The following is a 27,255-nucleotide window of genomic DNA, read 5'->3' on the forward strand; positions in this document are numbered from 1 at the left end:
TGCTAACGTACAGTGACTAAGGGGCCCTCTGTTTTTTGGGCCCGGTACGGCCGCACCCTCCGCACCCCCCCCCCCCCCCCCCCCGGTACGGCCCTGCTTATGCCAATTAGTCATCTTTATGATTACTGCAATCTATCTATAGATAAATGCTGAATTTATATAAGTACGTACTTCCTACGCTCACAATTATAGTTAGGCCATGTTGTTCTGGGAAACATTCACACAAGTTTTCGAGGGCATGTTATAAATCGTTTTTGTTTTTTAATATAGACATGGCATATATCCAATGCATAGCAAGAACTATGTCAAAGCAATCTATAATTTAAGAGGGGGTAGTATATAGTATTTTTCGAACTCCTATGATCTAGACTACTGGCCAAAAGGGAGTTGGATTCAGTACAACTCTGTTCAGCTGAGGGAGATTCACCGACCATCTCAGCCCTAACCTTGAAATTGAACATCCAAGCATGTCTAAATATTGAGCCAGAAGATTTTGTCTAAGTCAGTGTTGTGTACTTAAATTTTGCCACTTAAAAGAACAAACACCCAATGCCAATAACATACACAAACCGAATCAACCACAAAGCATACTATGAATCAAATATTCAGTAATTTTTAATCAGCACCCTCACAAACCTCAAAAATGAGAACAAAACAAACATGGCAAATAAACATGTATACTGGTAAGAGACTGCAAAGTCGCAAACGTCCATTCCGTATGAGAACCTAACCATATCATATACTTCTGTTTACACCCCTTTACAAAGACAAAATCCCAGGGTAAAAAAATAAACGAATGAAGCCTGACACAACCAGTACAAAACGTCTGAGAACTCATCTGTTTATATCTCACAGAAGGTACAGCAAACGACATCTTTCTCTGCCCGCTATTTACAATGATGCACAAACAGGGTAACCTTTAGCAGAGTACAAAACAAGAAAACACTCAAACTCATCGATCTTCAACTTACAGAGGGCGCCTAAATTATGTAGGTATGCAGTTATTTGTTTGACCACTGGAACTCAATTTCCAGGTTTCTATTGGGGCCGCTTTTGCTCTCGGGTAGCAGGGTGTACTCACCTGCGACTGACCCCAACATGACAACCCTGTCGATCTGGATTGTCACTTTACCGAATGCTTTCTGCAACCACAATTTTGAGATAATGGGACTCAACAACAGTGATGCGAAGTATAAAGGAATGTAAAGTGATTGTTGTGCTACATCTATCCTATTATCGCACCTTTCCAAATTTGCTGTTGTTTTTGCAGGAGATATGAAGCTTCTGGCCCTTGGGAGGACTGTCAAATGCCCATGCAAAGGCTTCATCCCATTCAGGTGTCGCGCCAGTCGAGACAATCTATGAATAAAGCAATATAAGTTTAGGTCAACAATGATCCATGCAACAAAATTAAGAATGCTCAAAACCAATAGTCAAATAAGCATGCCAATAAAAGTTAATGCAACCTGTAGCAAGTTAGTGTTAGAGAGAGGATAATGAATAGAGAAGGACCAATATCCCTAGAGAATCAGAAGCACATCAATTTTGGTGTACCTTTGTCAGCCGTGGTGGATTATTTCCAAGAGTAAGCTTGCAGAAGGCACTAGGATTTCCAACTGATTGCCTTAGATTGTTGCCACGTTTTATTGTAACAGTAAGAGTCCCAGGCAAGCACTGAAGAAGCAATTCTGCCTTTTCTTGAAACCGCGGTGGGCCAGACTGTATCAAGTATTGAAGTAGAGGAATAGCCTCTGATGCAGCCACTGATTGTGCTTTAAATACTTCAGCTGGGCAAGCTGACCAAGCTTGCCTGAGAAGATATAGTGAATCTAGCGCTGCTTCTTGAGTTGCCTCAGAACCAGTTTTAAGGGATGTTACAAGATGAGGAATGCACAATGTGGCAGGTTCAGTGACCCTCAAACGAGGGAAGTTACTAAGCAAAGCATTAAGTGCTTTGAGATATTCTTCGTTAGCACTTCCAGAAGACCATATATCCTTTTCAATAGAAGCTGCACAAAAAATTAAGCATTAGTGTTAGATGAGGTATTGCCACATAATTAGATTGCATTGCATTAAGCCCTATGGGCTGATTATATACAATGCAAACGACTAAAACCCTACATTAGTAGACAATACGTAACGTAGACAATACTGTACAATTCATAGCTACATATATAGAGTACTGGGTGAGTGGAGCCCATCTAGGGTTGTACTGCTAATTCTAACACCCCTCGCAGTTTGAACGTCTATAGCCACAAGAGATGTTGAGACTAAATCAAAACTCCCAAAACACCATGGAGAGGAGGCCCTTCGTGAAAATGTTAACAGACTATGTCATTGTTGGGACATGAAGGATACAGACTTCACCGACGCCGACCTTTTCACGGACGAAATGGAGGTTGATCTCTACGTGCTTCGTGCGTTGATGTTGAATAGGTTTGGTGGAGAGGTAGATGGTGTTGATGTTGTCGCGGTAGACAAAGGTGCATCAGGACAACGCACAGTGCAGTTTCTGGAGAAGCTGACGCAACCAGGAAGCTTCAACAATGCCATTATTGACGGCGCGGTAATCCGCCTAGTGCTCAAGCATGAGACAACATTTTGACGCTTGGAGGACCAGGAGACAAGGTTGCCACTGAGAAACATAGCATAGCCCAAGCTGGATTGGCTTGTATCCGGATAACTCACCCAGTCAGCATCAGTGTAGAAGACGATCCCGGAGGTGGAGAGGCGAAGAAGCACATGATTTGGAGTGCCCAAAAGATAGCGTAGAACATGTTTTATCGCCGTCAGGTGAGGCTCCGAGGATCATGCATGTGGAGATAGACCTGTTGAACAACATCTAAGCAATGTCGGACTTGATGAACGTTAGATACTGAAGGGTGCCGGCAAAACTCCAAATGCCACAGGAGGACCGGAGTTTGACAGCAAGCTTTACCTAAAGATCCACATGCGTGATGCAGGGTTTGTAGTCTGTATCCTAGAGCGCTAAAAGAATATCCAACATATAGAGCACTGATGTAGGAAGAACTAACTAAATTGTCATTCCATTGAGATGCTGAGGAAGTGGTGGAGAAATCTCAGGTCCTTCATGGCAAATTCCCACTGAGGAGCCGAAATGGTATTTTGCAAAAGCTCGGTGCTAGAAGTTGTGAGGACAATATTATCAACATATAACAAGTATACCATCTTGGTGCCCTAGCAAAAGATGAACAACAATGCATCGGACTTGACCTAAGTAAATCCTAGGGAGAGCGAATATGAGGCGAACTAATTGTATCAGGCCCGAGATGCCTTCTTAAGTCTGTAAAGAGATTTGTTCAGGCGGCACACCAGGTTAGACAAACCATGTAGTCTGGTTGCAGTAGATTGTCTCGCTTAGCATGCCATACAGGAAGTTGAAAGGGAAATGTGCCTTTGGGCCATTTCTAAGTATTTTGGTGATTAAGTGTCAACACATGTGCTTAAATATGAATATATGCCCATGGATGAACAAAGTGCAAATCACAAGTAAAGGTATGTTTCTAAGCCTTAGTACATTGGTTTTGTGTACTAATATATTTGTCTAAGTGTTAGAAACAGAGAGAAGAAGAAAAGGAGAATGTTGGCTGTATACAGCCAACAGGCTGTTTCGGTCTGGGGCACCGGACTGTCCGGTGGTGCACCGGACAGTGTCCGGTGCGCCAGGCTGCCTCGACCCGAAGACGCCGCTCTCGGGAATTTTGCCGACGGCGTACGGCTAAAATTCACCGGACTGTCCGGTGTGCACCGGACTGTCCGGTGAGCCAACGGTCGGCTAGGGCCAACGGTCGGCCGCGGATTCTGCGCGCGACACGTGGCCAAGCCAACGGTCGGAAGGGGGCACCGGACTGTCCGGTGTGCACCGGACATGTCCGGTGCGCCAACGACTCCCAGATCAGCAACGGTCGACTGCACTGTTTAAGGAAAGAAATCGGGCACCGGACAGTGTCTGGTGTGCACCGGACTGTCCGGTGCGCCCGACGACAGAAGGCAAAGATGGCCTTCCAGATTTGTTCTCAACGGCTCCTAGCTTCCTTGGGGCTATAAAAGGGACCCCTAGGCGCATGGAGGAGGAGACTAAGCAACCTTTGAGCATTCTTGATCATCCACACTCAGTCTTTGCGCATCCGTTTGTTATTCTAAGTGATTCGAGCTCCGTTCTAGTGAGAACTTTGAGATAGTCTTTTGAGCTCGATTCTTGGCCGTGTGTGTGCGCATTTTGCTGTGGATTTGTGTGTGTTGCTTCCCTCCCTTACTCCGTATTTCTTTGTGAATCTCAAGTGTAAGGGCGAGAGACTCCAAGTTGTGGAGATTCCTCGCAAACGGGAAATTGAAAGGAAAAGCATAACACTGTGGTATTCAAGTTGATCATTGGATCACTTGAGAGGAGTTGGGTGCAACTCTCGTCCGTTGGGACGCCACAACGTGGAGTAGGCAAGTTTTGTACTTGGCCGAACCACGGGATAAATCACTGTGTCTACTCTGTGTTGAACTCCTTGTGATTATCATATTGTGCAAGATCTTCTCTCTAGCCACTTGGCATTAACTGTGCTAACACTTAATTAAAGTTTTGTGGCTTAAGTTTTGAAGTATACAGGATCACCTATTCACCCCCCCCCCCCTCTAGGTGCTCTCAATTGGTATCGGAGCCGTTCTCTTCAAGAAAGGGACTAACCGCCCGAAGAGATGGATCCTAAGGGGAAGGGAATCGTGATCAACGACAAGGAAAAGGAGTCCTTCGTCAACGAGCCAAAAGATGATAAATCCAACGACTCTGGCTCGGGCCACAGACGTAAAGATGGGAAGAAGAAGAAGACAAGGCGCATCAAGGAGATCGTCTACTACGACAGCGACGAATCCTCTTCTTCCCAAAAGGACGATGACAACGACTACAGGAAGACGGTCAATTCGAACTTTTCATTTGATTATTCTCGTATTCCACATAGTTCGAATTCGCATTTGCTTTCCATTCCTCTCGGCAAACCTCCACACTTTGATGGGGAGGACTACGGATTTTGGAGTCACAAAATGCGTAGTCATTTATTCTCTCTCCATCCAAGCATATGGGAGATTGTAGAGAATGGAATGAAATTTGATAGCTCGGATAGCCCTATGTTTATTAACGAACAAATTCATAAAAATGCACAAGCTACTACTGTATTGCTAGCCTCTTTATGCAGGGACGAGTACAATAAGGTGAGCGGCTTGGACAATGCCAAGCAGATATGGGACACCCTCAAGATTTCTCACGAGGGGAACGACATCACCATGCTCACTAAAATGGAGTTGGTGGAGGGCGAGCTTGGAAGGTTTGCAATGATAAGGGGCGAGGAGCCAACCCAAACATACAACCGGCTCAAGACCCTTATCAACAAAATAAGGAGTTATGGAAGCACGCGATGGACGGACCATGACGTCGTCCGACTATTACTAAGGTCCTTTACCATTCTTGATCCTCATTTGGTGAATAATATTCGTGAGAATCCCAGGTACACCAAAATGTCGCCCGAAGAAGTCCTAGGAAAATTCGTCAGCGGGCGAATGATGATTAAGGAAGCAAGGTACGTGGACGACGCCTTGAATGGACCGATCAACGAGCCGCAACCTCTTGCTCTCAAAGCAACAAGAAGCAAGGAGGCGCTACCTAGCAAGGTGGCACAAATTGAGGCGGCCGGACTTAATGATGAAGAGATGGCTCTCATCATCAAACGCTTCAAGACGGTACTAAGAGGTCACAAGGGGCAGCCAAGCAAGACCAAGACAAAGGGGAAGCGCTCATGCTTCAAGTGCGGTAAGATTGGTCATTTTATCGCTAACTGCCCCGATAACGATAGTGACCAGGAACAGGGGAACAAGAGGGAAAAGAAGAAGAATTACAAGAAGGCCAAGGGCGAGGCACACATTGGAAAGGAGTGGGATTCGGATTGCTCCTCCGACTCCGACAATGAAGGACTCGCCGCCACCGCCTTCAACAAGTCATCCCTCTTCCCCAACGAGTATCACACGTGCCTCATGGCTAAGGAGAAGAAAGTAAGTACTCGAAACTCTACTTATGCTTCTTCTAGTGAGGATGAGTCTAGTGATGATGAAATAGACTATTCATGCTTATTTAAAGGATTAGATAGATCTAAGATTGACAAAATTAATGAATTGATTGATGCTTTAAATGATAAGAATAGGCTACTAGAAAAGCAAGAGGATCTCTTGTACGAAGAACATGATAAGTTTGTAGAGGCTCAAAAATCCCTTGCATTAGAAATTAAGAGAAATGAAATGCTTGCTTGTGAATTGTCTACATGCCATGATTCAATTTCTAAATTAAAGAGCATTAATGATGACTTAAATGCTAAACTAGTAGAAGCACAAAAATCCAACTCTTGTGTTGAACATGTTGAAATTTGCACTAAGTGTAAGGATGTTGATATTAATGCTTGTAGTGAACACTTAGTTTCCATTTCAAAATTGAATGATGAATTAGCTAGTCTTAATGCCCAACTTAAGACTAGCAAGAGTGAATTTGAAAAACTAAAATTTGCAAGGGATGCCTACACTATTGGTAGACACCCCTCAATTAAGGATGGGCTTGGCTTCAAGAGGGAAGCCAAGAACTTAACAAGCCATAAGACTCCTATCTCCACCAAGGAGAAAGGGAAGGCTCCTATGGCTAATAGTGTTAAGAAGAATCATGCTTTCATGTACTATGATAGGAGAGACTCTAGAAATGCTTTTAGAAGTAATGATGTTTTTGATTCACATGCTTATGACTCTTATGCTATGACTGCTTCTAGTTCTCATGTTATGCATGGTAGAAATGTGTTTAGAAGAAATGTTGTTCACCAAATGCCTAGGAGAAATGTAGTTCATAATGCTCCTAGGAAAGTAGTGAATGAACCTTCCGAAATTTATTGTGCTCTAAACGCTTCCTTTGCTATTTGTAGAAAGGATAAGAAAATTGTTGCTAGAAAGTTAGGGGCAAGATGCAAGGGAGATAAAACTTGCATTTGGGTCCCTAAGAATATTTGTGCTAACCTTGTAGGACCCAACATGAGTTGGGTACCTAAGTCCCAAGCCTAAATTTGCCTTGCAGGTTTATGCATCCGGGGGTTCAAGCTGGATTATTGATAGCGGATGCACAAACCATATGACGGGGGAGAAGAAGATGTTCACCTCCTACGTCAAGAATAAGGATTCCCAAGATTCAATCATATTCGGTGATGGGAATCAAGGCAAGGTAAAAGGGTTAGGTAAAATTGCAATTTCTAATGAGCACTCTATCTCTAATGTGTTTTTAGTAGAGTCTCTAGGTTATAATTTGCTATCTGTTAGTCAGTTATGCAACATGGGGTACAACTGTCTATTTACAAATATAGATGTGTCTGTCTTTAGAAGAAGTGATGGTTCACTAGCTTTTAAGGGTGTATTAGACGGCAAACTTTACTTAGTTGATTTTGCAAAAGAAGAGGCCGGTCTAGATGCATGCTTAATAGCTAAGACTAGCATGGGCTGGCTGTGGCATCGCCGCTTAGCACATGTGGGAATGAAGAACCTTCACAAGCTTCTAAAGGGAGAACACGTGATAGGTTTGACTAACGTGCAATTCGAAAAAGATAGACCTTGTGCAGCTTGTCAAGCAGGTAAACAAGTGGGAGGAGCACATCACAGCAAGAATGTGATGACCACTTCAAGACCTCTGGAGCTGCTGCATATGGACCTCTTCGGACCCGTCGCCTATCTGAGCATAGGAGGGAGTAAGTATGGTCTAGTTATTGTTGATGACTTTTCCCGCTTCACTTGGGTGTTCTTTTTGCAGGATAAGTCTGAAACCCAAGGGACCCTCAAGCGCTTCCTCAGGAGAGCTCAAAATGAGTTTGAGCTCAAGGTGAAGAAGATAAGGAGCGACAACGGGTCCGAGTTCAAAAACCTTCAAGTGGAGAAGTTCCTTGAGGAGGAAGGGATCAAGCACGAGCTCTCCGCTCCCTACACACCACAGCAAAATGGTGTGGTAGAGAGGAAGAACAGGACGCTAATCGACATGGCGAGGACTATGCTTGGAGAGTTCAAGACCCCCGAGCGTTTTTGGTCGGAAGCCGTGAACACGGCTTGCCACGCCATCAACAGGGTCTACCTTCACCGCCTCCTCAAGAAGACGTCATATGAGCTTCTAACCGGTAACAAACCCAATGTATCGTACTTTCGTGTATTTGGGAGCAAGTGCTACATTCTAGTGAAGAAGGGTAGAAATTCAAAATTTGCTCCCAAAGCTGTAGAAGGGTTTTTGTTAGGTTATGACTCAAATACAAAGGCGTATAGAGTCTTCAACAAATCATCGGGTTTGGTTAAAGTCTCTAGCGACGTTGTATTTGATGAGACTAATGGCTCTCCAAGAGAGCAAGTTGTTGATTGTGATGATGTAGATGAAGAAGATGTTCCGACGGCCGCTATACGAACCATGGCGATTGGAGAAGTACGGCCACAAGAACAAGATGAACGAGATCAACCATCTTCTTCAACTATGGTGCTACCCCCAACTCAAGATGATGAACAGGTTCATCAACAGGAGGCGTGTGATCAAGGGGGAGCACAAGATGATCATGTGATGGAGGAAGATGCGCAACCGGCACCTCCAACCCAAGTTCGAGCGATGATTCAAAGGGATCATCCCGTCGACCAAATTCTGGGTGACATTAGCAAGGGAGTAACTACTCGTTCTCGATTAGTTAATTTTTGTGAGCATTACTCCTTTGTCTCTTCTATTGAGCCTTTCAGGGTAGAGGAGGCCTTGCTAGATCCGGACTGGGTGTTGGCCATGCAGGAAGAGCTCAACAACTTCAAGAGAAATGAAGTCTGGACGCTGGTGCCTCGTCCGAAGCAAAATGTTGTGGGAACCAAGTGGGTGTTCCGCAACAAACAGGACGAGCACGGGGTGGTGACGAGAAACAAGGCTCGACTTGTGGCAAAAGGTTATGCCCAAGTCGCAGGTTTGGATTTCGAGGAGACTTTTGCTCCTGTGGCTAGGCTAGAGTCCATTCGTATCTTGCTAGCATATGCCGCTCACCATTCTTTCAGGTTGTTCCAAATGGATGTGAAGAGCGCTTTCCTCAACGGGCCAATCAAGGAGGAGGTGTACGTGGAGCAACCCCCTGGCTTCGAGGATGAACGGTACCCCGACCACGTGTGTAAGCTCTCTAAGGCGCTCTATGGACTTAAGCAAGCCCCAAGAGCATGGTATGAATGCCTTAGAGATTTCTTAATTGCTAATGCTTTCAAGGTTGGGAAAGCCGATCCAACTCTTTTTACTAAGACTTGTAATGGTGATTTGTTTGTGTGCCAAATTTATGTCGATGACATAATATTTGGTTCTACTAACCAAAAGTCTTGTGAAGAGTTTAGCAGGGTGATGACGCAGAAATTCGAGATGTCGATGATGGGCGAGTTGAACTACTTCCTTGGGTTCCAAGTGAAGCAACTCTAGGACGGCACTTTCATCTCCCAAACGAAGTACACGCAAGACTTGCTAAAGAGGTTTGGGATGAAGGACGCCAAGCCCGCAAAGACGCCGATGGGAACCGACGGACACACAGACCTCAACAAAGGAGGTAAGTCCGTTGATCAAAAAGCATACCGGTCAATGATAGGTTCTTTGCTTTATTTATGTGCTAGTAGACCGGATATTATGCTTAGCGTATGCATGTGTGCTAGATTTCAATCCGATCCTAAGGAGTGTCACTTAGTGGCGGTGAAGCGAATTCTTAGATATTTAGTTGCTACGCCTTGCTTCGGGCTCTGGTATCCAAAGGGGTCTACCTTTGACTTGGTTGGATACTCAGACTCCGACTATGCTGGATGTAAGGTCGATAGGAAGAGTACATCGGGGACGTGCCAATTCTTAGGAAGGTCCCTGGTGTCATGGAATTCTAAGAAACAAACTTCCGTTGCCCTATCCACCGCTGAGGCCGAGTATGTTGCCGCAGGACAGTGTTGCGCGCAACTACTTTGGATGAGGCAAACCCTCCGGGACTTTGGCTACAATCTGAGCAAAGTCCCACTCCTATGTGATAATGAGAGTGCTATCCGCATGGCGGAGAATCCTGTTGAGCACAGCCGCACAAAGCACATAGACATCCGGCATCACTTTTTGAGAGACCACCAGCAAAAGGGAGATATCGAAGTGTTTCATGTTAGCACCGAGAACCAGCTAGCCGATATCTTCACTAAGCCTCTAGATGAGAAGACCTTTTGCAGGTTGCGTAGTGAGCTAAATGTCTTAGATTCGCGGAACCTGGATTGAATTGTAGCATACATGTAGTTATGCTTTTGATCATGTTCCTTTCTGCATTTTGTTGCTTATTGTGGTGCTCAAGTTGTACAAACACTCCCTGGACCTCACAAGTCCGTTGCAAAGTGATGCACATGTTTAGGGGGAGATGTGTTACAACTTGACCCTTTGAGACTAACCATTTGCTTGAGTTTGCTTGATTTAGTCTCGAAGGTGGATTGAAAGGGAAAGGTGAACTTGGACCATGCAAGACTTCCACTGCACTCCGATGAGAGGGTAACTTATTCCAAGTTCATCTCTATGATTTTATTGCCTTTGTACTCTTAATTGAAGATTTTGGTGAGGCAATGGGGTTAAGGGGCCAAGATTGATCCCGTTTTGGTGCTTGATGCCAAAGGGGGAGAAAATAAAGGCCAAAGCAATAAATGGATCAGCTACCACTTGAGAGATTTGAAAATAGTAGAGTAGAGCTTTTGGTTTGTCAAAACTCTTTTATTGTCTCTCTTGTCAAAAGTTGGCTTCTTGTGGGGAGAAGTAGCAATTATGGGAAAAAGGGGAGTTTTTGAAATCTTTGATCAATCTCTTTTGGAACGACTCTCTTTATACTTCAACATGTGTGTTTGACTTAGAGATAGAGATTTGAGTTTGATTTTCAAAAACAAACCAAGTGGTGGCAAAGGATGATCCATATATGCCAAAAATGAATCAAAATAGATTTGAGTTCTATTTCAAGTGATTTTGCACTTGTTCTAGTTGCTTTATGTTGTGTTGGCATAAATCACCAAAAAGGGAGAGATTGAAAGGGAAATGTGCCTTTGGGCCATTTCTAAGTATTTTGGTGATTAAGTGTCAACACATGTGCTTAAATATGAATATATGCCCATGGATGAACAAAGTGCAAATCACAAGTAAAGGTATGTTTCTAAGCCTTAGTACATTGGTTTTGTGTACTAATATATTTGTCTAAGTGTTAGAAACAGAGAGAAGAAGAAAAGGAGAATGTTGGCTGTATACAGCCAACAGGCTGTTTCGGTCTGGGGCACCGGACTGTCCGGTGGTGCACCGGACAGTGTCCGGTGCGCCAGGCTGCCTCGACCCGAAGACGCCGCTCTCGGAAATTTTGCCGACGGCGTACGGCTAAAATTCACCGGACTGTCCGGTGTGCACCGGACTGTCCGGTGAGCCAACGGTCGGCTAGGGCCAACGGTCGGCCGCGGATTCTGCGCGCGACACGTGGCCAAGCCAACGGTCGGAAGGGGGCACCGGACTGTCCGGTGTGCACCGGACATGTCCGGTGCGCCAACGACTCCCAGATCAGCAACGGTCGACTGCACTGTTTAAGGAAAGAAATCGGGCACCGGACAGTGTCCGGTGTGCACCGGACTGTCCGGTGCGCCCGACGACAGAAGGCAAAGATGGCCTTCCAGATTTGTTCTCAACGGCTCCTAGCTGCCTTGGGGCTATAAAAGGGACCCCTAGGCGCATGGAGGAGGAGACTAAGCAACCTTTGAGCATTCTTGATCATCCACACTCAGTCTTTGCGCATCCGTTTGTTATTCTAAGTGATTCGAGCTCCGTTCTAGTGAGAACTTTGAGATAGTCTTTTGAGCTCGATTCTTGGCCGTGTGTGTGCGCATTTTGCTGTGGATTTGTGTGTGTTGCTTCCCTCCCTTACTCCGTATTTCTTTGTGAATCTCAAGTGTAAGGGCGAGAGACTCCAAGTTGTGGAGATTCCTGCAAACGGGAAATTGAAAGGAAAAGCATAACACTGTGGTATTCAAGTTGATCATTGGATCACTTGAGAGGAGTTGAGTGCAACTCTCGTCCGTTGGGACGCCACAACGTGGAGTAGGCAAGTTTTGTACTTGGCCGAACCACGGGATAAATCACTGTGTCTACTCTGTGTTGAACTCCTTGTGATTATCATATTGTGCAAGATCTTCTCTCTAGCCACTTGGCATTAACTGTGCTAACACTTAATTAAAGTTTTGTGGCTTAAGTTTTGAAGTATACAGGATCACCTATTCACCCCCCCCCCTCTAGGTGCTCTCAATTGGTATCGGAGCCGTTCTCTTCAAGAAAGGGACTAACCGCCCGAAGAGATGGATCCTAAGGGGAAGGGAATCGTGATCAACGACAAGGAAAAGGAGTCCTTCGTCAACGAGCCAAAAGATGATAAATCCAACGACTCTGGCTCGGGCCACAGACGTAAAGATGGGAAGAAGAAGAAGACAAGGCGCATTAAGGAGATCGTCTACTACGACAGCGACGAATCCTCTTCTTCCCAAAAGGACGATGACAACGACTACAGGAAGACGGTCAATTCGAACTTTTCATTTGATTATTCTCGTATTCCACATAGTTCGAATTCGCATTTGCTTTCCATTCCTCTCGGCAAACCTCCACACTTTGATGGGGAGGACTACGGATTTTGGAGTCACAAAATGCGTAGTCATTTATTCTCTCTCCATCCAAGCATATGGGAGATTGTAGAGAATGGAATGAAATTTGATAGCTCGGATAGCCCTATGTTTATTAACGAACAAATTCATAAAAATGCACAAGCTACTACTGTATTGCTAGCCTCTTTGTGCAGGGACGAGTACAATAAGGTGAGCGGCTTGGACAATGCCAAGCAGATATGGGACACCCTCAAGATTTCTCACGAGGGGAACGACATCACCATGCTCACTAAAATGGAGTTGGTGGAGGGCGAGCTTGGAAGGTTTGCAATGATAAGGGGCGAGGAGCCAACCCAAACATACAACCGTCTCAAGACCCTTATCAACAAAATAAGGAGTTATGGAAGCACGCGATGGACGGACCATGACGTCGTCCGACTATTACTAAGGTCCTTTACCATTCTTGATCCTCATTTGGTGAATAATATTCGTGAGAATCCCAGGTACACCAAAATGTCGCCCGAAGAAGTCCTAGGAAAATTCGTCAGCGGGCGAATGATGATTAAGGAAGCAAGGTACGTGGACGACGCCTTGAATGGACCGATCAACGAGCCGCAACCTCTTGCTCTCAAAGCAACAAGAAGCAAGGAGGCGCTACCTAGCAAGGTGGCACAAATTGAGGCGGCCGGACTTAATGATGAAGAGATGGCTCTCATCATCAAACGCTTCAAGACGGTACTAAGAGGTCACAAGGGGCAGCCAAGCAAGACCAAGACAAAGGGGAAGCGCTCATGCTTCAAGTGCGGTAAGATTGGTCATTTTATCGCTAACTGCCCCGATAACGATAGTGACCAGGAACAGGGGAACAAGAGGGAAAAGAAGAAGAATTACAAGAAGGCCAAGGGCGAGGCACACATTGGAAAGGAGTGGGATTCGGATTGCTCCTCCGACTCCGACAATGAAGGACTCGCCGCCACCGCCTTCAACAAGTCATCCCTCTTCCCCAACGAGTATCACACGTGCCTCATGGCTAAGGAGAAGAAAGTAAGTACTCGAAACTCTACTTATGCTTCTTCTAGTGAGGATGAGTCTAGTGATGATGAAATAGACTATTCATGCTTATTTAAAGGATTAGATAGATCTAAGATTGACAAAATTAATGAATTGATTGATGCTTTAAATGATAAGAATAGGCTACTAGAAAAGCAAGAGGATCTCTTGTACGAAGAACATGATAAGTTTGTAGAGGCTCAAAAATCCCTTGCATTAGAAATTAAGAGAAATGAAATGCTTGCTTGTGAATTGTCTACATGCCATGATTCAATTTCTAAATTAAAGAGCATTAATGATGACTTAAATGCTAAACTAGTAGAAGCACAAAAATCCAACTCTTGTGTTGAACATGTTGAAATTTGCACTAAGTGTAAGGATGTTGATATTAATGCTTGTAGTGAACACTTAGTTTCCATTTCAAAATTGAATGATGAATTAGCTAGTCTTAATGCCCAACTTAAGACTAGCAAGAGTGAATTTGAAAAACTAAAATTTGCAAGGGATGCCTACACTATTGGTAGACACCCCTCAATTAAGGATGGGCTTGGCTTCAAGAGGGAAGCCAAGAACTTAACAAGCCATAAGACTCCTATCTCCACCAAGGAGAAAGGGAAGGCTCCTATGGCTAATAGTGTTAAGAAGAATCATGCTTTCATGTACTATGATAGGAGAGACTCTAGAAATGCTTTTAGAAGTAATGATGTTTTTGATTCACATGCTTATGACTCTTATGCTATGACTGCTTCTAGTTCTCATGTTATGCATGGTAGAAATGTGTTTAGAAGAAATGTTGTTCACCAAATGCCTAGGAGAAATGTAGTTCATAATGCTCCTAGGAAAGTAGTGAATGAACCTTCCGAAATTTATTGTGCTCTAAACGCTTCCTTTGCTATTTGTAGAAAGGATAAGAAAATTGTTGCTAGAAAGTTAGGGGCAAGATGCAAGGGAGATAAAACTTGCATTTGGGTCCCTAAGAATATTTGTGCTAACCTTGTAGGACCCAACATGAGTTGGGTACCTAAGTCCCAAGCCTAAATTTGCCTTGCAGGTTTATGCATCCGGGGGTTCAAGCTGGATTATTGATAGCGGATGCACAAACCATATGACGGGGGAGAAGAAGATGTTCACCTCCTACGTCAAGAATAAGGATTCCCAAGATTCAATCATATTCGGTGATGGGAATCAAGGCAAGGTAAAAGGGTTAGGTAAAATTGCAATTTCTAATGAGCACTCTATCTCTAATGTGTTTTTAGTAGAGTCTCTAGGTTATAATTTGCTATCTGTTAGTCAGTTATGCAACATGGGGTACAACTGTCTATTTACAAATATAGATGTGTCTGTCTTTAGAAGAAGTGATGGTTCACTAGCTTTTAAGGGTGTATTAGACGGCAAACTTTACTTAGTTGATTTTGCAAAAGAAGAGGCCGGTCTAGATGCATGCTTAATAGCTAAGACTAGCATGGGCTGGCTGTGGCATCGCCGCTTAGCACATGTGGGAATGAAGAACCTTCACAAGCTTCTAAAGGGAGAACACGTGATAGGTTTGACTAACGTGCAATTCGAAAAAGATAGACCTTGTGCAGCTTGTCAAGCAGGTAAACAAGTGGGAGGAGCACATCACAGCAAGAATGTGATGACCACTTCAAGACCTCTGGAGCTGCTGCATATGGACCTCTTCGGACCCGTCGCCTATCTGAGCATAGGAGGGAGTAAGTATGGTCTAGTTATTGTTGATGACTTTTCCCGCTTCACTTGGGTGTTCTTTTTGCAGGATAAGTCTGAAACCCAAGGGACCCTCAAGCGCTTCCTCAGGAGAGCTCAAAATGAGTTTGAGCTCAAGGTGAAGAAGATAAGGAGCGACAACGGGTCCGAGTTCAAAAACCTTCAAGTGGAGAAGTTCCTTGAGGAGGAAGGGATCAAGCACGAGCTCTCCGCTCCCTACACACCACAGCAAAATGGTGTGGTAGAGAGGAAGAACAGGACGCTAATCGACATGGCGAGGACTATGCTTGGAGAGTTCAAGACCCCCGAGCGTTTTTGGTCGGAAGCCGTGAACACGGCTTGCCACGCCATCAACAGGGTCTACCTTCACCGCCTCCTCAAGAAGACGTCATATGAGCTTCTAACCGGTAACAAACCCAATGTATCGTACTTTCGTGTATTTGGGAGCAAGTGCTACATTCTAGTGAAGAAGGGTAGAAATTCAAAATTTGCTCCCAAAGCTGTAGAAGGGTTTTTGTTAGGTTATGACTCAAATACAAAGGCGTATAGAGTCTTCAACAAATCATCGGGTTTGGTTAAAGTCTCTAGCGACGTTGTATTTGATGAGACTAATGGCTCTCCAAGAGAGCAAGTTGTTGATTGTGATGATGTAGATGAAGAAGATGTTCCGACGGCCGCTATACGAACCATGGCGATTGGAGAAGTACGGCCACAAGAACAAGATGAACGAGATCAACCATCTTCTTCAACTATGGTGCTACCCCCAACTCAAGATGATGAACAGGTTCATCAACAGGAGGCGTGTGATCAAGGGGGAGCACAAGATGATCATGTGATGGAGGAAGATGCGCAACCGGCACCTCCAACCCAAGTTCGAGCGATGATTCAAAGGGATCATCCCGTCGACCAAATTCTGAGTGACATTAGCAAGGGAGTAACTACTCGTTCTCGATTAGTTAATTTTTGTGAGCATTACTCCTTTGTCTCTTCTATTGAGCCTTTCAGGGTAGAGGAGGCCTTGCTAGATCCGGACTGGGTGTTGGCCATGCAGGAAGAGCTCAACAACTTCAAGAGAAATGAAGTCTGGACGCTGGTGCCTCGTCCGAAGCAAAATGTTGTGGGAACCAAGTGGGTGTTCCGCAACAAACAGGACGAGCACGGGGTGGTGACGAGAAACAAGGCTCGACTTGTGGCAAAAGGTTATGCCCAAGTCGCAGGTTTGGATTTCGAGGAGACTTTTGCTCCTGTGGCTAGGCTAGAGTCCATTCGTATCTTGCTAGCATATGCCGCTCACCATTCTTTCAGGTTGTTCCAAATGGATGTGAAGAGCGCTTTCCTCAACGGGCCAATCAAGGAGGAGGTGTACGTGGAGCAACCCCCTGGCTTCGAGGATGAACGGTACCCCGACCACGTGTGTAAGCTCTCTAAGGCGCTCTATGGACTTAAGCAAGCCCCAAGAGCATGGTATGAATGCCTTAGAGATTTCTTAATTGCTAATGCTTTCAAGGTTGGGAAAGCCGATCCAACTCTTTTTACTAAGACTTGTAATGGTGATTTGTTTGTGTGCCAAATTTATGTCGATGACATAATATTTGGTTCTACTAACCAAAAGTCTTGTGAAGAGTTTAGCAGGGTGATGACGCAGAAATTCGAGATGTCGATGATGGGCGAGTTGAACTACTTCCTTGGGTTCCAAGTGAAGCAACTCTAGGACGGCACTTTCATCTCCCAAACGAAGTACACGCAAGACTTGCTAAAGAGGTTTGGGATGAAGGACGCCAAGCCCGCAAAGACGCCGATGGGAACCGACGGACACACAGACCTCAACAAAGGAGGTAAGTCCGTTGATCAAAAAGCATACCGGTCAATGATAGGTTCTTTGCTTTATTTATGTGCTAGTAGACCGGATATTATGCTTAGCGTATGCATGTGTGCTAGATTTCAATCCGATCCTAAGGAGTGTCACTTAGTGGCGGTGAAGCGAATTCTTAGATATTTAGTTGCTACGCCTTGCTTCGGGCTCTGGTATCCAAAGGGGTCTACCTTTGACTTGGTTGGATACTCAGACTCCGACTATGCTGGATGTAAGGTCGATAGGAAGAGTACATCGGGGACGTGCCAATTCTTAGGAAGGTCCCTGGTGTCATGGAATTCTAAGAAACAAACTTCCGTTGCCCTATCCACCGCTGAGGCCGAGTATGTTGCCGCAGGACAGTGTTGCGCGCAACTACTTTGGATGAGGCAAACCCTCCGGGACTTTGGCTACAATCTGAGCAAAGTCCCACTCCTATGTGATAATGAGAGTGCTATCCGCATGGCGGAGAATCCTGTTGAGCACAGCCGCACAAAGCACATAGACATCCGGCATCACTTTTTGAGAGACCACCAGCAAAAGGGAGATATCGAAGTGTTTCATGTTAGCACCGAGAACCAGCTAGCCGATATCTTCACTAAGCCTCTAGATGAGAAGACCTTTTGCAGGTTGCGTAGTGAGCTAAATGTCTTAGATTCGCGGAACCTGGATTGAATTGTAGCATACATGTAGTTATGCTTTTGATCATGTTCCTTTCTGCATTTTGTTGCTTATTGTGGTGCTCAAGTTGTACAAACACTCCCTGGACCTCACAAGTCCGTTGCAAAGTGATGCACATGTTTAGGGGGAGATGTGTTACAACTTGACCCTTTGAGACTAACCATTTGCTTGAGTTTGCTTGATTTAGTCTCGAAGGTGGATTGAAAGGGAAAGGTGAACTTGGACCATGCAAGACTTCCACTGCACTCCGATGAGAGGGTAACTTATTCCAAGTTCATCTCTATGATTTTATTGCCTTTGTACTCTTAATTGAAGATTTTGGTGAGGCAATGGGGTTAAGGGGCCAAGATTGATCCCGTTTTGGTGCTTGATGCCAAAGGGGGAGAAAATAAAGGCCAAAGCAATAAATGGATCAGCTACCACTTGAGAGATTTGAAAATAGTAGAGTAGAGCTTTTGGTTTGTCAAAACTCTTTTATTGTCTCTCTTGTCAAAAGTTGGCTTCTTGTGGGGAGAAGTAGCAATTATGGGAAAAAGGGGAGTTTTTGAAATCTTTGATCAATCTCTTTTGGAACGACTCTCTTTATACTTCAACATGTGTGTTTGACTTAGAGATAGAGATTTGAGTTTGATTTTCAAAAACAAACCAAGTGGTGGCAAAGGATGATCCATATATGCCAAAAATGAATCAAAATAGATTTGAGTTCTATTTCAAGTGATTTTGCACTTGTTCTAGTTGCTTTATGTTGTGTTGGCATAAATCACCAAAAAGGGGGAGATTGAAAGGGAAATGTGCCTTTGGGCCATTTCTAAGTATTTTGGTGATTAAGTGTCAACACATGTGCTTAAATATGAATATATGCCCATGGATGAACAAAGTGCAAATCACAAGTAAAGGTATGTTTCTAAGCCTTAGTACATTGGTTTTGTGTACTAATATATTTGTCTAAGTGTTAGAAACAGAGAGAAGAAGAAAAGGAGAATGTTGGCTGTATACAGCCAACAGGCTGTTTCGGTCTGGGGCACCGGACTGTCCGGTGGTGCACCGGACAGTGTCCGGTGGTGCACCGGACAGTGTCCGGTGCGCCAGGCTGCCTCGACCCGAAGACGCCGCTCTCGGGAATTTTGCCGACGGCGTACGGCTAAAATTCACCGGACTGTCCGGTGTGCACCGGACTGTCCGGTGAGCCAACGGTCGGCTAGGGCCAACGGTCGGCCGCGGATTCTGCGCGCGACACGTGGCCAAGCCAACGGTCGGAAGGGGGCACCGGACTGTCCGGTGTGCACCGGACATGTCCGGTGCGCCAACGACTCCCAGATCAGCAACGGTCGACTGCACTGTTTAAGGAAAGAAATCGGGCACCGGACAGTGTCCGGTGTGCACCGGACTGTCCGGTGCGCCCGACGACAGAAGGCAAAGATGGCCTTCCAGATTTGTTCTCAACGGCTCCTAGCTGCCTTGGGGCTATAAAAGGGACCCCTAGGCGCATGGAGGAGGAGACTAAGCAACCTTTGAGCATTCTTGATCATCCACACTCAGTCTTTGCGCATCCGTTTGTTATTCTAAGTGATTCGAGCTCCGTTCTAGTGAGAACTTTGAGATAGTCTTTTGAGCTCGATTCTTGGCCGTGTGTGTGCGCATTTTGCTGTGGATTTGTGTGTGTTGCTTCCCTCCCTTACTCCGTATTTCTTTGTGAATCTCAAGTGTAAGGGCGAGAGACTCCAAGTTGTGGAGATTCCTGCAAACGGGAAATTGAAAGGAAAAGCATAACACTGTGGTATTCAAGTTGATCATTGGATCACTTGAGAGGAGTTGAGTGCAACTCTCGTCCGTTGGGACGCCACAACGTGGAGTAGGCAAGTTTTGTACTTGGCCGAACCACGGGATAAATCACTGTGTCTACTCTGTGTTGAACTCCTTGTGATTATCATATTGTGCAAGATCTTCTCTCTAGCCACTTGGCATTAACTGTGCTAACACTTAATTAAAGTTTTGTGGCTTAAGTTTTGAAGTATACAGGATCACCTATTCACCCCCCCCCCTCTAGGTGCTCTCAGAAGTCATTCTTGACGTCGAGTTGATGTACCAGCCAGCCTCAAGAGAGAACTAGCGAGAGGACCATGTGGGCAATCACCGGTATGACCACTGGAGTGAAAGTGCCATCGTAGGCCATTCCAGGCCGCTAGGTGAAGCGACAAAGAATACAACAAGCCTTGTAGCACTCCAGGAACCCATCGGCATGAAACTTGTGCTTGAAGATCCACTTTCCGGTGATAACATTGGAACTAGGTGGAAAAGGCACTAAGTCTAAGATGTCGTTCGTCATACCAACGCAAATGAGGATCGACAAGGGCATTGTGGATGGACATCAGGACAGGAGACAAGGGCGATGAGGACGTCGCAATGGGAATCAACCGGTTCATGAGCTCTCGAAAGTCGTGATGGCCGGTGTGGCCATAGGGTGGTGATTGACAGGCGGGGTGACGAGCTCAACACCGACGAGGGAGGTAGTTGTCCGAGCCAGCATGGGCGACACGTGTAGATGATGGTCTCTGAGGCCGCGTATGGCACGAGAGAGGGTGGTGCCATGGCTATGTGTGGCGCAGGAGAGCATGGCATCATGGCCGCACAAAGCTAGAAGTCAGGCAGGACCAGGGGCATAGGCATCAAGGGTGCCGACAGAGATGAACCTGCAAAGGGTGGGGTCCCAATGGTGCCAAAGAACCTGACTTAAATAAAAAAACAAGGTTAGTTGCCTTGTCAAACACATGACAGGAGACAATGATGCAATGGAAAGAGAGATCAAGGCACCAACATCCCCCTTATGGTCAGAAGAGTATCCAAGGAAGACAATTAGTGGAACGACGTGCAAGTTTGTGGGGAACAACAGCGGAAAGGTTGGGATAGCAGGCACAACCAAAAATGTGAAGGTGTTTGTAGGAAGGGGGAGTGCCGAACAAGGCACCGTGGGAGCAAAAGGCGTTGATGGTCTTTGTGGGGGAGACAATTCAACAAGTATGTCACAATGTCAATGCCTTCAACCCAGTATCGTGCTGGAGCAGAAGCTTGAAAACGCAGAGTGAAAATGACTAGAACAAATAAAAATATGGCCGACTTTACCATTCTACTAAGAGTTGTAGAGGCACAACATTCGAAGCGAAGTGCCATGGGAAAGGACAAAGGAGAAAGGACCGAATGGAAGCATTATCAAACTAATGCCCATTGTCACACTAGAAACATATGAGAAAAAGTGGGACAAAGTAGTGAATGTGTCAAATTTTAAATGCAGAGGAAAGGTCCATAAGTAATGAGAAAAATCATCAAGAATGACTAAGTAGTATTTGTAACTAGACACGCTAACAACATGATACGTCCACAAATCATAATGAACCAACTCAAACAACTTGGAAGCTCAACTGGAGGAACTAGAGAAAGGTAAATGGGTATGTTTTCCTAGCTGACAGGCATGACAAAGATCATGCCCGCTTTTATTACACGAGATAGTTGAAGCAATAGACAAACTAGACAGCACATCAGAGCCAAGGTGGCCAAGACACTGATGCTAGGTAGACACAACAACAATAGACATGGCACAGGAGGCAGGAGACCCTAGGAGGCAGTGTGTAGAGGGGGATGTTATCAGTGTTGATGGTGGTGTGGTTGGAGGCACCGAAGTTGGCCACCTAGTTTTTTTCTCGAACCACGCAGGAGAGGTGCACATCATTTCATTAAAAAGCAAATAGGGAGGCCATGGGAGAAAAGAGTCCCCCAAGGCCAAAAAAATACAACACCCACTCTCACAAAATACAATACACGGCCATGACCTCCTAGGGTCATCCGTGCATCACATTCTAAAAAGCCCTTCATCAATTACAGTCCAAACCACCATCTGTGCATCACATTCTAAAAAATGCAAGCATTTTGATGCTTCCATAGCTCCCAAGTAACTAGAATCACTAGGGAGTTAAATTATTTCTGCATCACCTTAGGTAGGGAGCTAACAACTCTACACCACCAAGAATTTAGGCGATTGTTAGGATCCGGCGGCCTCACAATATTATTCAACCTTTGCAGTACTAAGGTCCAAACCCAGCTGATAACCGCAGCATGTGAATTCAGAGCCATAGTGCTAAACGAGCTAGCAAGAGTCTACTGATCCCAGCTGCCGGGCCATGGAATCCAGCTTAGTAGACTGGGGGCCTATGCTAGGATAGGAATGCTAGAGCCTACAAGGGTTCGAAGCTGAGGATGCTATGTTGCTCAAACAATCCAGACATCACCATCATGGCCTAGCCTAGCGCTATTGTTGCTGCTGTCCATGAGGAGCAGGGCTAGGCCACATGGTGATGTTGCCCATCCATGGGTTGTAGAAGATTGCATTGCCCGACCATGCCCTTTCTTCTTGCCAGATGCTGAGGTGAGAGTGGGTTGCCTTTAATTTTCGGAGGAGCGTGCCAAAGTAGAGGAAGAAGTTGGGGCAAATGGCATGAGGGTGATCGGTGAAGGAGTGGCGATGAAGGTCGTCGGAGCAACAACAGGGCAGTGGCAATCATGTTGAGCTCCTCTAGAACAAGATCATCTGGGTCGACCTTGAGGAAGGACGGGAAGGGAGAGTAGCGTCGGATGATAGCCCTGATGTGCTCAAACTTCTTATTTAGGCCTTGAGGACAAGGATCTAGTCGTTGACAGAGTGCCCAGGTCAACCAAGGAGTCAGTCGTCCCCTTCAACTTGCAACAGTAGTCATCGACGGGTAGGTCACCCTGGACGAGGTGCAGAAGGTAGCGTCGAACTAGAGGGTGCGAGTCTCATGATTCTCGACTGATTCTCAAAAACGAGTCAGAGGTGGCGTGTCATGCCATTGCAGCTCCCTAGCAATTCAGCGGAGATGGTGCCGAAGATCCAGCAGATGACGATGTTGTCCATTCGATCCCAGAATGAACCGTTGTCTGAGGGACAAATAAGATGTGGTCGACAAGGCGTACAGCTTGAGCACAAGCAACACTTGATCACACCAACAGGAGTAATTGTCAGAGGACGCGAGAACGACCATCACCAACGATACGAAGTCGGGACCAACAGCTGCCTAGACATGGTTGGCGACGATGGCAACCTCATAAGATGCAGTAGGGTCGTCCTGTGGGGAATGCCCTAGGGTGGGGGCCGACGGCTGTGGAGTGCTATAGCCCAAACCCTACCAGGCAGCGACGGCCTTCTCCTGTTCGAGAAGGGTGGCTGTCTGGAGATGAGGATGTGTGTTGGTAGCCTCCTTGTTCGTAGCTTGAGCCATGGTGAGCATGTCGTCAATCTTCTTGCGAAAGGCCACAACCTCCTCGATGTGGCCACGCTCCACGGCAGTCGATGAGGTACCTGCCATGGTAAAGGAGATGTGTGCGTTGTTGCGGCAACGCAGCACAAGGGAGGTGGTGGCCCTAGATTGGCGGCAACCAGGGAAGGAGCAAAAGTGAGATTACACTCGTGATACCTTGTTAGAGAAGGCATTACCACTTAGAAATTCCTTAAATCTCATACTAGAGGTGGACATTGACATCTTTAGCATGACAGGCATCATGGTTCTTAAGGCGTCGCCTAGGCGTCCAGGCGCCAAAAAATCTATGGTGTCGGTTGTCGCCTTGCCAAAACCACAGCAAAATGGGAGAGGGAAGGGAAGAAGAAAGAGGGTAAGGCAGATCCGGCGCCGGTGGAGCGTCGGCGGCACGAGCACGCGAGCGCGGGGCAAAGGGGAGCGAAGAACTTCGGCAGCGCGAGGGGCTGGAGACGGCGCGCGGGTCCGACAGTGGTGTCCCGCGTGGCCTACGGCGGCGTCGGGCGGAGGAGCGAGGGACTGGCGACGGCGCGAGGGTCCAGAGGCAGCGTCGGGCGAAGGAGCGAGGGCGGGTCGTCGGCGCGAGGGGAGAGTGGGCAAACGGCGGAGCTGATGAGAGACTAGGATGGGGGAGAGGGTTCGGGAGGGCATGTATTGGGCTGGGCCAGGAGCCTCTCTTTCCCTCTTCTTTGCTTTTTTCTCCTTTTATTTCTTATTTCTTTTGATTTCCTCACTGCTGCACACATCCATAAGTCGTCGCCTTGCTCGCCTAGGTGTCCGCCTAGGCGTCCAGGCAGGGGTCACTCGCCGTGCCTCGCCTTACCGCCTTAAGAACTATGACAGGCATTGACAAATATGAATTTGCTATGCAAATGAATATGACAGAACAAGAAAGGGATATTGTTTACCAGTTATAACTCTGACTGTTTCACTGGTCGCATATTCCTGGATAGTGTGATTATTGAATAGAAGTTTGACAAACATTGCTGCCTGAACAGAAGTGTCAGGATTGCTTGAACTGATAAGATCCAGCAGGACCTGGACACCACCGGATTCTGCAACTGCTCTCTTATTTGCTCGGCTGTACATGACTAGATTCTGCAAGGCACATATTGCTACCACTTTCATCTCTTCAGTTGGTTGATCTTCAAGAAGATTGACTAGAGCGCGGCATGCTGCAACAGCATCAGTAGAACGAGCAAGACCTTCGTTTTGGAAAAGATCACCAAGAGCAAGAGCAGCAAGCAATCTTCCCTGTTGAGATTGTGTCTGTGGATCCAGAAGGTACATGGACAATGGTGCAATAGCATTTTTAGCAGCCTTTGCCTCCCTTATTCTTACATTGTTCAGCAATGCCTCAATTAGTCTGGCAGCAGTTTCCTCACACTGATGACTCCTCAGGAGATCAAGCAATGCTTCCACAGCACCACTTTCAGCCATTGCTTCTGCACTTGTTGAGTCATCACTCTCCAATACAAGAAGGGCATTCAAAGCACCGACAACAGTGCTTTCAGTTCCTGACCTGAGCAATTGCACTAGTACTGCAACAGGTACCTCAAGGAAAAACTCAGTACTGTACTGTAGAATGCTAGACAATACAGATGCTGCAGATTCCCACACAACATGCGGCAAAGGCGGGTCAGATTGCAACAACACTTTAGACAACTCAAAAACACCACCCTCCTTGGCAATCGTATTTGGCCAAGCTATTGCAAGGTTAGCTAGAGCTTTTATAGCTCTCTGCTGTAAATTTGGCAAACCTGAAGAAAGAACTTGAATAAGAGGAGTAATCGCCTGCTCTGTTACTGTGTCCTTTTGGAGGTGGTCTTCTAGAAGAAGATGTGATAGGAGTTCTGCAGCTAATTGCTGTACAGCTGGTGGAGATGAATTCAGTAAGGTTATCACTGGCTCAATAGTTTGGCGAGGTGTCAAGTTATAATCAGCACGGCATTCAGGATGCTCCAAAATATTCACAAGAACCTGCAATGTGCTATACTGCCCTTCAGGACCCATGTCCGCCTTGGAAAGCAAAGAGAAAAGAGGTTGTACTACTTTGGCTGAGGATGGACCTTTTGCTATGGTAGCATTGTTTGTCAAAATCCGAAGCATTTCTGCCAATGCAATGCAAAGAAAATCTGGAGCGTCATGGAGAATATCAAGAATGCTCTCAATTACACCAGCCTTGACCATTTCCAATTTGCAAGCTGGTCTGTCCTTTCCAAGTTTCACCAAAGCTCTAGCAACTGCCTCATGAAGCATGTAGTTTTTGCCATACAAAAGCCCCACAAGAGGAATGACAGCTCCATTTGCTGCCACTAATTCTGCTAGTTGCTCATCATCTAGAAGCCTATCCAATGCACGAACCACAGAAAGCTGGGCAGGGTTAGCTTCACTAACCAGTAAACCAACCAGGGGTTCCACACAACGAGCTGCTGCCATTGTGGAACGGATCCTTGTGTTGGTAAATAGAACACAGCATAGTTCCGCAGCATTTCCTTTCAACTCCACTGAACAATCAGAAGAAAGAATCCGGCACATAACATCCACAGCATTCATCTCAACATCCGCAACCGCAAGTGCTCTTGAAGGATTGTCAGAAAGAAGCCTAACAAGGGCTGATATAGCTGCATGCTGCTCCCTCTCCATGCCAGTACTCAGAATCTCCACAAGCGGTTGGATAGCCTGCCTAGTTGACTCACTGTTCCTCACATGGTCAGCACAAAATAAACTCTCTAATGCCTTCGCGGCACTATAACGTGAATTCCTTCCTCCTAGACGAAGGACTGCCACAAGTTGGTTAACAACACCAAGTGCTGATTCATGGTGCCTTATTTCTGGACTACTGAAAAGAATGCCCAGCAATTCAGTTGTAGCTTCTTCTGTTGCATCTTGTGGACTAAGAGATAAGTATTTGGTAAGTGCTTCTAGGATTCCAGCTTCAGCCATTAGCAGCATGTTTGGGGGGCAATCAACGGCTAACTGGGTCAGAAGACCCAAGGCCAAGAAAGGAGCACCAGGTCTTTCAGGAATGGGTTTAAGTAGATCAACAAGAAGAGGAATAGATTTTCTAGAAGTTGCACCAACCCTGATATCATCAACTCTGAATAGCCTCTCTAATGCAATTTGATCAGGGTTAGGCACCAACATGAATTCCTCTGATAATTCCAAAAGATCAGCTATATCAACATCAGCACATCCAAGCAAAGATATAAGTCCAATGGCTGCCCCAGAATTCGCAACAGCCAGAAGAGTTCCTCTGCTACCATTGCAGACCAGACTTGACAAAGCTTGTGCCGCAAAGTACCTGTATGCTGGCTCATCTGACCTTAACAAGTTTGAGAGCACAGGAATGGAATGCAATGCTGAGTTTGATCGAATTGTCTCTCTTTCTTGGAATAGCAAAGTGAGAAGCAAGGAACAGACCCATGAGGTGTTATCTTCTTCACCCTGACAAGAGCATAAACATACGTTAAGGTCATCAGCAACAGGCCTGTAGCAATTTGGGAAAACTTAACAAGATACATGCATCAAGAGGATAAATAGCAGGTAAGCCCCAAAAAAGTTGACACAAGCAAGAATGAGTTCCGACAGGTACTTTCAGGCTTTATATTCCATATGTCTAATAAAGATTTTATTTGTAAAATACTCGAGAGAGCTGGTATCATTGCATTAAGGAGATAACAAATTAATTCAGCACACTCACCACGGTCACACAAACTTGTACTGGAAACAAATATGCCTCTTACATCAAACCATGACCCAACCCAACAAACACCATCATCTTATCACCTATTAAAGACCTCTAGATGGAATATAAAGATTTTAGGCAATTCCAATGTAAACCTGTAACTAAAAAACAGATGCCTACTGCCCTAAGTACAAATGCCAAATAAGTGACAAGCACTTCTTAAAAAATGGTGCCAC

At 45.8% G+C, this 27,255-nt stretch overlaps 1 protein-coding gene across 8 annotated transcripts in view; it reads right to left on the reverse strand.

The window, feature by feature from the left end:
* Positions 1–664: 664 nt before the first annotated feature.
* The window catches only part of LOC103629927 (Putative ARM repeat-containing protein containing family protein), a 36,819-nt gene continuing 10,228 nt past the window's right edge, over positions 665–27,255 (reverse strand). For 7 of the 8 annotated variants that reach the window (XM_020539455.2, XM_035960132.1, XM_035960130.1 and 4 more), the window contains 4 exons: positions 24,240–26,778; positions 1,555–2,009; positions 1,243–1,359; positions 665–1,142 (listed from right to left, as the gene is read on the reverse strand). In XM_020539455.2, coding sequence (XP_020395044.1) covers positions 1,002–1,142; positions 1,243–1,359; positions 1,555–2,009; positions 24,240–26,778 — 3,252 coding nt within the window. In that variant the 3' untranslated portion in view covers positions 665–1,001. Of the gene's footprint in view, positions 1,143–1,242; positions 1,360–1,554; positions 2,010–2,108; positions 2,829–24,239; positions 26,779–27,255 lie in introns of those variants that run through there. The other variant, XM_023300370.2, reaches the window with a different exon arrangement.

The sequence above is a fragment of the Zea mays genome, chromosome 6, assembly GCF_902167145.1.
Source record: "Zea mays cultivar B73 chromosome 6, Zm-B73-REFERENCE-NAM-5.0, whole genome shotgun sequence".
Classification (NCBI taxonomy): domain Eukaryota; kingdom Viridiplantae; phylum Streptophyta; class Magnoliopsida; order Poales; family Poaceae; genus Zea; species Zea mays.